The sequence below is a fragment of the Melozone crissalis genome, unplaced genomic scaffold (assembly GCF_028551555.1).
Source record: "Melozone crissalis strain CALT ecotype California unplaced genomic scaffold, PUWL_Pcris_2 ptg000017l_1, whole genome shotgun sequence".
NCBI classification, from domain to species: Eukaryota; Metazoa; Chordata; class Aves; order Passeriformes; family Passerellidae; genus Melozone; species Melozone crissalis.
In genome coordinates, this window is record NW_026535795.1 from 8,643,283 (window position 1) to 8,658,081 (window position 14,799).

The 14,799-nt window shown below is 48.6% G+C and overlaps 1 protein-coding gene across 1 annotated transcript; it reads left to right on the forward strand.

Annotated features, from left to right (window-relative positions):
• Positions 1-3,059: 3,059 nt before the first annotated feature.
• On the forward strand, positions 3,060-7,280 carry LOC128936073 (thyrotropin-releasing hormone receptor-like). Its single transcript, XM_054274761.1, has 2 exons — positions 3,060-3,842; positions 6,900-7,280. Exons 1-2 carry the CDS (start codon positions 3,060-3,062, stop codon positions 7,278-7,280), a joined length of 1,164 nt encoding a protein of 387 aa, XP_054130736.1.
• The last annotated feature ends 7,519 nt before the right edge of the window (positions 7,281-14,799 follow it).

Genomic DNA, 14,799 nt, shown 5'->3' on the forward strand with positions numbered 1-14,799 from the left:
GGTTAAAAAAATCAATGTCTTTGGCCATCAAAACATTTACATTTAAGTCAACCTGGAAGAAAATATTTTTGCAAGTGTCAAGCTGGGTAGCCTCTTAAATACATGCCTCAGTCACATCCTGAACATCACAGTTACTGAAGGAGTCTGTAAAAGGAATATTAACCAGACATCAGAGCAAACCTCACAATTTGGACACAGAATCCCCCAGTGAGTGCATGGGGCAGGCACACCTTCCCCCAGCCCAGCCCCAGCCTGGGGATGGGCACAGAGCAGCTCAGGCACAGGCAGGAGGAGCTGCTGCAGTGGGCTGCTCTAATGCTGCTGTTATCTGCACTAATAACTGCTGGATTGTCTGTGCCACAGAGCAAAGCAGCCAGGGAAATAATTACCTGCAATTATGCTGCACAGTGTTCCAGGTCTGAACCAAAACAAAGCTTTTTCCACTACTTGTAGGAGTCTGTCTTGATTTTGCTTCCTGATCCCACAAAGCCAATTCCTGGAATGGGTTTGAGGAAGCAAATGAACCCCAACCCCCTCTCAGGACATTTGAGCCAGATTTGTCCCTTCTCCTCCTCCTCCACACACAGCTCTGTGACACAGTCCCCATCCTGAGGATGTGCAGCATTACTGTGAGACAGCAGCAGTGGGATGAAGTGCTGCAATTGTGTCTGGTTTTGAGTCACTCCAGAGCACCAAAATAGACAAGCCCTTGGCTTGTGTGAGCAAACACTCGTGCCCACACTGCCAGTCCTTCCCACAGAAGGGCAGTGAGGGACAGGACCTGCCATGCCCCAAACCTGGGGCCATAGAGAGTGTGAGGCTGCTGGGACACAGAGGACCTGGTGCAGGCTGCCAGGGGAGCCCTAAGGAAACCAAATGGAAAGAGAAGAGAATAATTGTCCTTTAAAATTGACCCATAGGTGAAAGAAATATCATGGGAAGTAGTAAAAACCTACATGGATTATTGTCTGCCAAAGAGCAGCATAAAGTTTCCCAAAGCAAAGGGGAGAATGCTATTTGCCACAGCATGTCAAAGCCTGGGGACAGAGTGCTGCTCCTTGGGCTGAGGCAAAAGGCATTTCTTCCACCTAGGTTTGTGCAGCCCAGGTTTAAAAATTTGCCTGTGAAATGCTGGACTTGAATAACTCAGCATCAGAATGATCCTTCACACTTGGAATATGTGCCTCAGTGTTTGGGATTAACAGCACACTTCTGCCTTTAATTGAAATCAAATTAATAAAAGGAGAGTTCTCCCCTTGTCCTTTCCTCCACTCCACAGGTTACGGGCCCCTTAGCACAATTGCTCTTTCAATTTGAAAGTGCATTTTCTGACAGATTGCAGAGATGTCAGGAGCAAGCATAGAGCTGGCAGCAAATTGTGTTTCCTGCTGACCACCAGGGAGACACCGGATCTCCCAACCTGACCACCAGGGAGATACCAGATACCCCAGGCTCGTTGCTGGAAAGATTTGGAATCTCTCAGTCCAGGACTGGTTAAGCCTTCTCCCTCAGAGGTGACACTGTGCTTGTTTGGGACTGTGGTGGTGTTCACAAGGGTCCCAGGATGAGGGAAGAGATGAGAATCTTGACTCCATGCTTCAGAAGGCTGATTTATTATTTTATGATGTATATTATATTAAAAGAAAATGATATATTATAACTATACTAAGAGAATAGAAGAAAGGATTTCATCAGAAGGCTAGCAAGGAATAGAATGGAATGATAATAAAATCTTGTGACTGAGCAGAGTCCGAGACAGCTGGACTGTGATTGGCCATTAATTAAAAACAACTGTATGAGACTAATCAAAGATGCACCTGTTGCATTCCACAGCGGCAGATAATTCTTGTTTACATTTCGTTTCTGAGGCCTCTCAGCTTTTCAGGAGAAAAATCCTGGCAAAGGGATTTTTAAGAAAATATCATGGCGACATGGGACAGGGATGGCTACACGAAAGACAGCACGAGGAGGTCACTGCCTCATGTTCAGGGGTGCCATGTCTCTGCCCCAGCCCCAGGCAAACGGGAAAGGCTGTGGATCTCACTGGCATCTCTACTCCCATCCTCCTGAGGATGACAAATAAAGGATTCCTCACCCTCAGCTCCACTTGCCCTGGGGTGTCACAGACACATTTTCTGAAAAATCCTTTCCTTAGGATTTTTTCTCCTGAGAAGCTGAGGCTTTAAGAACAAAATGTAAACAATGGTTATCTGCCGCTGTGGAATGCAACAGGTGCATCTGTGATTGGCCCATGTTGGTTGTTTCTAATTAATGGCCAATCACAGTCAGCTGGCTCGGACTCTGTCCGAGACAGAAGCTTTTGTTATCATTTTTTCTTTTTCTATTCTTAGCTAGCCTTCTGATGAAATCCTTTCTTCTATTATTTTAGTATAGTTTTAATATAATATATATAATAAAATAATAAATCAAGCCTTCTGAAACACGGAGTCAGATCCTCGTCTCTTACCTCGTCCTGGGACCCCTGTGAACACGGTCACACTGGGGGACAGCGAATCCTCGGCTGGGGACAAAGGCACCCACACTCCGGAGTCCCACTCACTGCTGGGCTGCTTTCAGCCTGTGCTCCACCCCACCCTGGGATCTCTCACCTGCGCTCCCATCCCCTGCCTGGGCTCCTCTCCTCCTCCTCCCGCTCCGGCTCCGGGCGCGCTGGGACCCGGCGGGCTGAGACGGGGGATGCGGGCGGGAGGTGATGCGGGGTCCCGGGCACCGAGGTAGCCCTGGGGGGCTGCGGGCTGTCCTGGAGAAGGGCTGGTTCCTCCCGGGGGTCCCGGCGGCTGAGGGGAGCGCTGGAGAGCCCCGGGAGCCTGGCGAGTCCGGACAGTCCCGGCCGGAGGGTCCCGGGGAGCCGCTCCCTGCCCCTGCAGGCTGAGAGTTTGCAGGGAAGGGGGATGCAAGGAGCAGGGAGGCTGCAAGACCTAGGGTGAATCGTGGAGAAAAAAGGAGGAGGGAGGAGCCGGGGTGGGCGGGAATGCGGGGAGGGGGCTCGGGGCAGCCCCGGTCCCCGCTGCCGCCGCAGGGTGCGCGGGGCTCCGCCGATGGATACGGGCACGATGGAGAACGGCTCTGCCAGCGGCAACCAGAGCCTGGGCAGGATGCCCCGGCAGCCCCTGGAGCTGCAGGTGGTCACCATCCTGCTGGTGCTGCTCATCTGCGGCGTGGGCATCGCGGGCAACGCCATGGTGGTGCTGGTGGTGCTGCGCACCAAGCACATGGTGACCCCCACCAACTGCTACCTGGTGAGCCTGGCCGTGGCCGACCTCATCGTGCTGCTGGCGGCCGGGCTGCCCAACATCTCCGAAGTGGTGGCTTCTTGGGTGTACGGCTACGCCGGCTGCCTCTGCATCACCTACCTGCAGTACCTGGGCATCAACATCTCGGCCTGGTCCATCGCCGCCTTCACGGTGGAGCGGTACATCGCCATCTGCCACGCCATCAAGGCGCAGCTCCTGTGCACCGTGTCCCGCGCCCGCCGCATCATCGCCTCGCTGTGGCTCTTCACCTCCCTCTATTGCCTCATGTGGTTCTTCCTGGTGGACACCACCCAGGTCACCTTCTCGGACGGGGCGCAGGTCATCTGCGGCTACCGGGTCTCCAGAAACCTTTACATGCCCATTTACTTCTTGGATTTTGCCGTCTTCTATGTCATCCCGCTGGGGCTGGCCACTGTCCTGTACGGCCTCATTGCCCGCATCCTGTTCGTGAGCCCCCTGCCCGGCGCCCCGCAGCAGCAGCACTCCTTCCTGGGCTCCGTGCACCTGGGCAGCTCCCTCCGGCTCTCCTGCCGGGGCACCAGGGGCGCCCTGAGCTCCCGCAGGCAGGTAGGGGCTGGGTGTGCCCAGCTCGGGGCTTTGAGGGGCGTTCTGGCAGGGAGAGAGGTGCCACAGTGCTTTGTTTGCCTTGCTGGAGGGAGTGGGGAGGGTTGGTTTGCTGCAAAGGAGCCCCTCAAGCCCTGCTGGGGTCTGGCAGCATAGATGGGCTGTCCCTGTTTTGGTTGGGCTTGGTAGAGCAGGACAGGGCTTCAGCTGGGGAGAGGCAGGAGTGCAGGCACTTCTGCTGGCTAATTAATTATTGATTGCCACCCTAAGGAGGAGAGGGCTGGGTCACCTCTCAGACAGTGTCCTGTGCATGTGAACTCAGATTTAAAGGAGCAAAGAGAAGGGACAGCTGTCTTGCCTCAGAGCCCAGCCCTGGCTGCAGCCAGCTAGGTGAGTCACCTTGGTGTCACAATGGTGTGCTGGCATTTTGGTGATTCCTGTGTCTCTCAGCTGCCTCCTTCTCCCCATGTCCTTCTCCTTCCACCTCCTTCTGTCCTCACTGCTCTGTTCACATGGACAATCTCAGCCTCGTGTCCCATCCCTTTGGACAGGTCAGTATCTAGACAAGGGACAGTCCCATTCAGAATAGGCAGGGCCCATTCAGCTTTCCTTTTAAAGGAAAGGGTTAAATCTGGGAGATTGGCTCGAGTCCTTGAAATCACTACTTCTGTTGTGATTTGCAGATAGCCCAAAGTAGACTTCAGCCTGTCCTGTTTCCAGCTCAGTAACTTGTTGCCTGCCTTGCAGAGGAACCTCCATTCCCAGGAGAGATGAATCAGGGTCACAAAGGGGAAGCAAACAGCTCAGAGAACGTGTGTTTCTTCATGAACTTCTAAGTCTTTCCAGTCCAGATTTTCCTTCCTTTTTTTCTGAAAGGTTTAAAGCAAGTGCTGACTTCTTCTAAAGCATTTGCCTGCTCTCCCATGACCACTGGCTGCTGCAGGAGCCTCGGGCAGGGTGTTTGGCAGCGAGGGCTCTTGGCTGGTTGATGGATTTCTCCTTCCAGAGCAGCTGCTGGAGGGGCTGTGCTGCTCCCCCTGCAGTGCTGTGCCATGGCGGGGCACAGTGTGCCCCAGCACCATTAGGACAAGTGGCTGCTGAGGCGTTCCAGCTCCTGGAAACATCTTGTGCTCTCTTCACTGTTACACCAGGAGTTTACTGGAGATTCTCATTACCTCCCAAAATATCCTAGCATGCAAAGACTTCCCCTGAGTGGCCTGACATAACAGTGCTGCTATCATAAGGAATAAAGATGGCACTTATTTTTTGAACTGTAAAGCAGTTTTCCAGGGTTTCCAGCTGGTGTGTGTGTGTAGCTCTGGAGGTGCCTCTGAACAGAGGACAGGCACTCACATCAGCATTCCTGCTCTGGCCTCTCTTTATAGGGGAACTGGCTCTTCCAGACCCCATGCCCAGAGTTCCCTGGGAAAGGTCCTAAAGGGGCTCTCTCAGAGGTGCCCATTTTCTCCCCTGCCTGGATGGCTGAGACAGATTTTCTGTGACTGTGCTTCTACACAGCCCCTGTGCAGAACTGCACTGCTTTTGGGGTATGAAGATGTTGTTCTCCCACTGGGGCTTCAAAAGTACCTGAATCCTGAGCAGGACAACACAAGGTGTTTGTATCTATCACTTCAACGAACACCTCCAAGTCCGTATTTCTCCTCCCGGAGAGGGACCACTAGAGGGAGTGGGATTCCTAAAAAAGGGATGTACAATAGAATGATGGAGCAGGAGCAAGGAGGGAGGATACTGGCTGGGGAGAAGCATCTGTGGCTCCCTGGACAGGGGCAGAGGCTGGACAGAGCTTTGTGAGACACCACTTGTACGTTCTCTCATATCTTTCCCAAAAGGCAAAACACTGTGGCAGAAAACAAGCTTCAGTCTTAGCAACAGCCTCAGCACTCACTGTATCACTGTGAGAGCTTATTTTTGGAAGTGTCCTCACATTTCCATTTATCCACACACAGCAAACCCTTCTATTTCAGCCACAGCTTGGTAACAGTTCCTCTCTTCTAGGAGAAGTTTTGTTGTCACAAACAGTGACTCCCAGTTTCTACTCACGGCATAACAGAAAGGCATAGTTTCTTTTGATGAAGTAAAAAAGCACTCTAAAAAAAGCTGAAAGACTCTAAATGTGATCCCAGTGCTCATGTCCATACTAACAACTGGATTATTGCACAACTTCCCTTCTGACGTTTGAAACACCACTGCCTAGATTTGCATGAGGCATCAGTGTTTAGTCATATTTTCTTCTTTGGAATGTGTGTATTTTGCAAGTAATTTGTTTGAGGAAGATTGTCACTTAGCAGATTGTCACAGAAACAGCTGTTGAAATTACTAGGATGACTGGTGTTTCAGAAAAACCCCAATTTCCTAAACAAGTTTATGCTGAGCTGAGGGCAGTTATTGCTCACTTCTGGGTTCTCAGTTTCTTTTTGATCCCAATATGATTATGTAGTACTCCCCTAGTGTGCTGAAAATTAAAGTAACCTATGGTAAGCAGCTAACTAGCCCTATATCAGCACAAGTAATATAAGATTCCTAACAGTCTCCTCTGCTTCCAGGGTTGCTCTGTACCAGGAGCCTATTCCCTGGAGCCATATGGGTGGTGTAGGAAACCAGGAAACCCTAGGGATGGAGATGAAGTGCATCCCATGGCACCCCTAAAACCAAGGTCCCCACCTTTAGACAAGTATTTTCCCCATTCATTTACTGTTATGTACAATTTTCAAATTTGCTTTCTGGTACAGACATTCCTATGCTTATCCCAGCCCGTTTCCAGGACGGTGAATACTTTCTCTAAAGAGATTTAGAGGCTCTTCAATAGTAGATAAAAACCTATCATTTCTGGTTTTATTTATGCAAGATTATTCCCTGATTAAAATGGAGAGAAAAAGAGTGAGAAATAGCCCCATGGCTTGGGTGTTTCTTTTAAATGCTTAGAGAGAGAAACTAGCTGTCTGCAGCAGTGCTCCAGGTGGGAAAGTTCTGCTGGGGGGAAAGTTCTGCAGGAGATTTAGCCCCATCTGGCTGTTTCTCTTTTTGATGTCCCCCACCAAGGTGACCAAGATGCTGGCAGTGGTGGTGGCCCTCTTTGCCGTGCTGTGGCTGCCGTACCGCACGCTGGTGGTGGTGAACTCCTTCGTGGACCCTCCGTACCTCAACACCTGGTTCCTCCTCTTCTGCCGCCTGTGCATCTACCTGAACAGCGCCATCAACCCCATCATCTACAACCTCATGTCACAGAAGTTCAGGGCTGCCTTCAGGAAGCTGTACAAGTGCCAGGAGAAGAGTGCAGAGCACCCTGCCCCGTGCACCACCCCGGTGTACTACAGTGCTGTGAAGGATTGTTCTCACGACAGCTCTGAGCACAACCTCACCGAGCAGGAGGATCTCAGCAGGCTCCCTGTACCTGCAAAGAGGAATAAACAAATCCTGTGAGCCTGGAACAATGCAGGCAGTGGGAGCTGTGTGGCTGTGCACACTGTGCTGGGAGAGTGCCAAGAGGAATTGCTTTGGCATTGCAGCAAGCTTCATTCAGTACTTCTTCAGGGCATTTAACAAAACATATTGTTATAGGCAAATTAATTTGCTTTTCCTTAGTGCTGATTTATTCTTGTTTGGTAAAGTGTTAGGCACGTGTCAATATCTCTAAAGCATCTGTTGTTAAATATAGCAGTGCCACCCCATTTTGTGTTAGGGGCAAGTGCTGAGCTGGGCCAAAGCATTGAAAGGAATCCCAGGAACAAAAGGGCATTCAAGGAAAAAGTACACTTTGTTAGAGTGAGTCTCTCCTACCCAAACTGACCTGCCTGTAACACAAACACCCCATGGAAGCTGCTCCTCTGGAGTCCTTCTGAAGTTGATGGGAACAATTAGGCACTTTCATGCATCTCCTCTCATCTCAATGCTCTCCTGTGAGGAATACACATCCCTACAGACGAGATAAATGCCTCCAAGGTATGAGGCCATTGGCTGTAAAGGGACTCTCTGGGGGAGATTCCTGCATTAGGAATAACCAAAGTTGGGTGTCATGAGCCTCCTGTCATGTTTCTGGAAACACTGCAGCGCTGATGGCACAGAAACCCAAGGTTGGACGGATTTGCTACAATGAACAAACTTATAATGAACAAACTAATAACGAGTTCCCTAATGTATCAGAAATACTTCCAACGTTGTGGTCTGAGTTTCTTTAGGATAACTTCACCTTTCCTATCCAAATTCCTCTGGTTGTTTCAGCTGGAAGCTGTACTCTTGTCCTGTAAGCCCCAGTGTGGTGTAGTCATTACCACAGAGCAGTGTTCTCTCTGCCCCAGCTACAGGTGCATTTCAATGGCAGGTGAAGACATTCTCTTATTTCCTGGGAAGAACTTGTGAAGTCCATTAAGTGTTTTGTGATTAGTGACACAAATATTTATTGCTGCTGTCGTCTTGTAAGCAAAGTAGAAATTCATACCCTGCAGCATCCAGGAGACCAGCCCAAGGACACTTGCCCCAGACTTGCAAGAGACTATCTGGACTATGAGTAAAATCAAAAAGCTTGCACATGAGCCAAACCCTAGGGCTCTTGCCAAATAAAACAAGTGTCTGCCACCAGTAAACCTCAAGTGACTGTGAAGTATTACTTGAACAGCCTCACTAGTCAACACTGGCTTTCACCAAACTATAGTGTTAAAAGAGCCTAGAATTTTGCATCCATACAGGAAAATATGTGCATGGTATTTTCAAGGGCACAAGATGTTAATTAACCATTCTGCATCTACAGGAAATCGCTTCACTGGATGAGTCAGCACAAGACCTCAAGTCCCCTCAGTGTGTTGGAACTGTCCAGGACCTGTTTTTTTTTGTGTGTAGGGAGGTTTTGCATGTATGATTATTATATTGCATGCTATTAAATCATCTATGTTGCCCATATTTATTTAGATATAGACTATAGATATTTGATTTAGAATGTAAATATTTATTTTGTCCCTTGCTATTTAGATATAGGATGAGGGAAGAGAACATTGTGGTTTTGCAATTATTTTAATCATAATGCATTTGGAATTTAAGGATTCATTTTTGTACTGTTTTGTGTATATTGTATAATGTGAATTTAGGAACAGAGTTCCTATTTATTGTTGTTAAGAAAGTTTTGCACAGACATTTGTGATTTACTTCTTGAAGAAAATGGAGGAGTTTCTGCTAACGTGAGGATTTGCTTGTAATGATCTTTTTTTTGTAGTACAGACTATTTTTCCCTCCTTAGGAGAGGTTTTTTCCTTAGCAGCACAGAAGCCATTGATAAAAGCATGTGCAGACAAGCCACAGCAGTAGGGACCAGGGACCGGTGGAGCAGGGGAAGGGGATCCCTGGGTGGCTGCTGGTGCCTCCCTGGGGCCTTGAGCACAGGCAGCATCTTCTCACAGGACATGGGATGGGCTGTCCTGTGTCCTCCAGCCCTGCACCCTGAAGCTGTGAGTGCAGGGAGCTGGATGTGGGAAGAGGATTTACTGCCAGAGCTTGGAAACCCACCTGCATCCTGACCCAAGGCACTTCTCAGGTATGGGCTGTGCAGTTTGACAGCCTTGGTCTCTGCAAACACAAGAAGCAGCTGAATTCTGAAGTGTCCCCAGCAGGATGTTTTCCACTTCCTCATCACATTTCCTATCTTCTCTCTCCCCCTTTCTGTGTCTCCCCCCAGATGGAGACACCTTAAAAGCATTATTTTCTTAATTCAATTTCAGCCTCAGGCCAACAGCTAATTGAAAGTTCTGAAATATTTGTTCAGCATACTTGAGATTCAATTAAAGCCTGGTTCTCTTCTCCCTTTTCTGCTCTTAGCTGCCAAGTACTGCGTGACCCTTCATTATTTTTTGAGAAGTAATTGGCAGATAAATTCTCCTGGAACCACGAGATCTCCAACAAGTGCAGCAGAGCATTAAAGTCTGTAGATGAGGAATGAATTCCTGGTCATTCCCCCTGCATGTATTCTGACACTTTAGGAGGAGCTGAGACACTTTTGGGTGGAAGTGGAGGCAGAAGGTCACCACTCATCTTGCTAAGGAGATGCTGCTTGAGAGATGCATTCTGCTGGGAAATAAATCACTAGCAGAAAGGCATTAAAATAAATAAGTCATCACAGTAACTTCCTTTGGATATTCAGGGTCTGAATAAAAACCTTGATTCCTCATAAGAAATCAGAGAGCTCCCTTGAAGCTTCAGCCTGCATTACCTTGTACCTTGCAACATCTCACACTGCTTGTAAAACCTCAAGCTGTATTTTACCGTCAGCATTTATTTGTCTCAACAGCATGAGTGTGGGCTGTGAGTTTATAAACATGCCAGCAAATAAAGAATCTATTGCTCCTAAGTAATTTATTGCATTGAAGTGCAACTCAACATGATCTGACCTGTTAGTCTCCTAATTAAAGCTCATTAATTCTAACCCCTGCCCTTTCAGGGGTTGTTAACCTGGTAAAACACCATCTGGTTTCTTCAATTACAAACAAATAAGTCCCTGGCAGGAGAGGAGGGATCTGGCAGTGCTGCAGAGCCCTGGGGTGAGGGGAAGAATTTGTGAGCAGTGCAGAGAGGGGGTGGAGGAGGCAGAGGCTTGGGGAAGAGCTGATGGCAGAGTGGTGAGTGAGGTTTCTGTGCTGAAGGGCCATAGGTTGGCTGAAGCTCCTGGCATTTATTCAGTTTAGGAGACACCACATCCAGCACATTTACCTGAATTTGGTTGGTGCCAGTGATGGAGGCCACACAGTGATTGCCTGTATGCAGGGCATGGATGGGATCTTAGCAAGGGTTATTTACCCTGGCAAAACACACAAGTTTAAGTAATTTACCAAAATCTGTAGTTCAAGCTCCTATCAGGTTGTCCTCTTACTTTGTCTCTAGATTTGGGTGGTGGGAAATTGGGAAAATAGGGCATCTGTGCCAGCCTGTGCAGGTGATTTATTTGGGAAAGCCTCTCACCTATGATGCTGGCCAGCATTCTGAAAGCCAGCCTGCTCTAGGGCCAGATTACAGGGTAACCAACAAAATACCAGCAGTCCCCTAAAAAAAGGAATGTAAAGACCATGAGGGTAATCCAGCACCTCCCTGCAACCAGAACAGGGTTCTACTCTGTGGTACCCAAACATGTTTCTAAGATAAAATAGTGGTACCTTTAAATGAATAATAATCAGGTCACCAAAAAGGATGCTGAGCAATTGCTTACATTTTTAAGAGCCACAAGAAAGGGTGGACCACCCATTAGGGAAAGATTCAGATGCAGCCCTTTTTCAATGTGGTCTGGCCCCAGCTGCTTCTTTGAGCTAATTAGTTCAAGCACATCACAATGAAAGAGCTGCTAATAAAACCTGGGGATAGTCCTCCAGCAATACTAATGTAATCACTCACAGTTACTTGTTTATCTTGCAATTCCTGTTTCCCAAGGCTTCTGAAGAGCTCTTGGGCCAGTGCTGCCCCCAGACCTGCCTCCAGGCTTGCACTCACTCGGGGGCTGCTCCTCAGGACTCTTCAAACCAACTCAAGATCTGAGTTCCAGAACTGCCCTGGGACACAAACTGGATCAAAGCTGTCCTGTGGGACTGACTTTAATTTACTAAAATACCCTCAGTTTAGCAGTTAACCAGCCCGACATGTTTCTATCCTACCAGGGTCTCAAAGAAGGCTTCAATGGGAGGGCATTGCCTGTGCCCCAAATCTGGGGTGCTTTCCCAGATTCTGCCTAAGAGAGGGAATATGGTGGCAACACCACAGGTCCCTGTGCCATGGGTGATGGGCAGAAGTAATAAGGGCAATTTGTACTTTTTAATTGATGAATTTTCTTTAATAACCACCCTATGAATTGGGCTCTGAGTGTGCTGTTTCTATAGAGACAGGGGATGCTGTGAGTGCACCAGTGGCTGCTCTGCCAATAGGGAATTAATGCCTGAAAACACAAGCTGTGAGCCTATAAAAACTTTACCCTCTCAAGGAGAAGGCCCTGGGGTGGTCCTGGCACTAACATGGTTTTGAGGTCCTCAGCAAGGACCTACTGGGCTCCCAAGCTGGCTGATCCTGTCCTTGTGGGCACAGTGTGGGTGGTTGCTCAGAGGAAGTAAATTTAAAGCAACTTTTTCCAGCTGTGAGGTGCCAGCATTTCCAACAGAGGAGAGGGTTCCACAGGCCCCTTGCTGCCAGCCTCAAGCTGGGCATGGGACGCCCTTGCTGGTGGTGCCTGGTGCTGGTTCCATGATCCATTAGGGCTCCTAGGATGTGTTAGTGCTCCTGGGGCTCAGGCTAGCTTCCTCCAGGAAGGGTCCTGAAGCAAAGGCGGTGGTGTGGAGCCAGACCCAGTCCTGGCTCCTGGGCCAGAGAGTACCACAAGAACCCTTCTGCACATTTCAGCCCCTTCTCTGTGTCACCTTCACCCCAGTTCTGACCCTCCCCTTGTTCAAAGATGAAGACCTAAAGAGAGGGTGGCTCCTGAGAGCCCCCATGCCCCCCAAGGATGGTGGAGCACAGCGTGGCTGTCGCCAGGATGCCTGGGCAGGTCACTGTCAGAGGACACTGAGGCTCAGATTGCACCTTCCCTCCCACCAGTGCAGGGTAAGGCTCCTGCCCTTCGACACAGGATCAGGCCAGTGCCTTTAGCCTGGTTCTCACATATCAGACACCTCCCTGCCTGCCCTTGGGGACACTTGGCTGGGCTCTGTGGGGACATTATCCCTGAAACCAGCAGTTATTGAAGCAGAGAGCCCAGCACTGTCCCCCCTTCCCTGGGGAAGATGCAGACATTTTGTTTTGCCTTTATTAATACTTTTAAAGCAATGTGTCATTTCTTTAGCAGCAGACCCACCTCCCTCCCTACTCCCTCTGCAACACATGAGCCAAGGACCTGCTCCATTCATCAGCCTGAGATTTATGAGGTGCACAAGGCTCCAGTTACCCTGCTGCCCCTGACTGATGAATGAGATGTAGCTGGTTCCTTCCATACCATAAAGAAGGAAGAGCAGAGGAGAATAAAGCCATTATTTCATCAAATTCAGCTCCTTCAGTCTCTACCAGGGCATGAAATCTTCTGCCATGAGACCCCTCACACCCACAGAAGCAGCACTCCAGCCCATGAAGGCTGAGCCTGTGTCCCCTCAGCCTCTCTGCACAGTCTGGCTTTGCTCATGTGAGATGCTCCAGAAATAGAAAAAGATTGGAGGTTTTGGCTACTCTGGATTCCTCAGGGCCCTGCTGCCCAGGCTGGTGCTGGGCTCTGCTCATCCATCCTCCCCCATAAATCACCCAGCTGCCATTTCCCTCTGCCTCGTGCCTGGCTTTCCTCTCACACGGGCTGTCTCCAGAGGCTGAGTGAGAGGCTGGGGCACAGTGGAGAATCACCCCTCCCCAAAGCCAGGGGGAGCAGCCACAGCTCAGCATGAGCCTGGCAGCAGCCCTGGGGTGGGGAGGCAGCAAAGGGACCTGTCAGCAGCCATCGGCATGGCCTGGGCAGGCTCTGGGACAGTGAGCTGCCTTCCCTCCTGGCCCTGTGCAAGCCCTGCCCGAGGCCAGCACCATGGGAGCACATGGAGAGTGCTCAGAGAGTTGCAGCGTCCTTAAAGGCTGCCTAAAAGCATTTAGTGGAAAAAACTCTCTTTGCAAAGTACCCCCATCAATTAAAAAATGCAAATTTTTGAAACAGATAATTAAGAAAAAGCTAAAAAGCATCCAGATGCCACCAGTGAAATTCTGCATTACTCTCTGCTTTAAAACTAGAGTGAATGTGCCACCGTCGAAAGAAACTTGGAGATTCCCCTGCAAAAATCCACATGGATAGAGTGAGCAGATAACTGTTTATTATTGCACATAATCCAGCAGAACAACCGACAGAAAACTCTGGACAGTAGTACACAGATTGTAGTAAACAGCTAGCAAAATCTGTGATAAAGGTATTTTTGTGTGAAGAGTGAAAGGTATCTGCATCTTTGTAAGACCTGAAAAGTATAACACAAAATCCTAGTCAGTTTTGAAAGCATGCAGTTTGAGGTAAATGTGGTATTTTGCATCTAAGAAAATGAAATCCCTAAGGGGCTCTCTCTATGTGTATATATCCATATCTCAGTGCAATATGGATACAGTTATACGTCACATAAAAGCAAATCTACCTACTTTTCTCAGAAGGTTACTAGGAGGAAAGCACATTACTGAGTGCATATCACATGCATAAAAAATAGGAGGGGGAGAAGGAATTACCTTAGCACTGTTGAAAAATATTCATTTTTGTGCTTAGTGATAAATAAAAGCCCCTCAGGTCTCTCAATGGAAATTGTCTTGGTGGTGAATAAAAGCAGTTGGGATATTGAAACTGCAGAGTTGGCAAGTGAATGCCAGCAAATGGAGACAAAACATTAAAGGCAGCAGAGCCTGGGGTTTGCAATACATTTATATTTAAGGAAAGAAAAAAAAAAGAAAAGAAGCAAACTGCTACTAAACTATGCTCTGTGGAAGTGTAGATGATGCTGCACAGCTTTCTCAGGACTGGTACAGCCACATGGCTTTTAGGAAAGGATCACATTCACTTCTCCCACACTTAATACCACATATTTGCTACTGTGGCAATATTCCTGAGCTCAATAAGGTTAAAAAATAGACTTGGTTCACAAAGAAAAGTACTGAATTATTCTCACTCTCTTATGCCATAACTAGAGTAGATAAATTAGGTAGGTTTTGCCCCATGTCTCCAGTGAGTGTAAACCCCTGTGTGTCTGCCACTCCATCTCTGAAATCCTTTCAGATTGACCTTTGAAGCAGACTGGGCATCTGTTTTTTTCCTTAACTATCATTTCCCCATTCTTTCCAGTCCAACAAAGTTTTCCCACCCAGTCCTGTGCTGTGGGACTTCAGGATACACAGAGGTGCACAACCAACTATAAATAACATCTCTGATTATCTTAAAAAGGGATAGAAAATACACATTGCTCTTAAAAGAAGGAAGAAA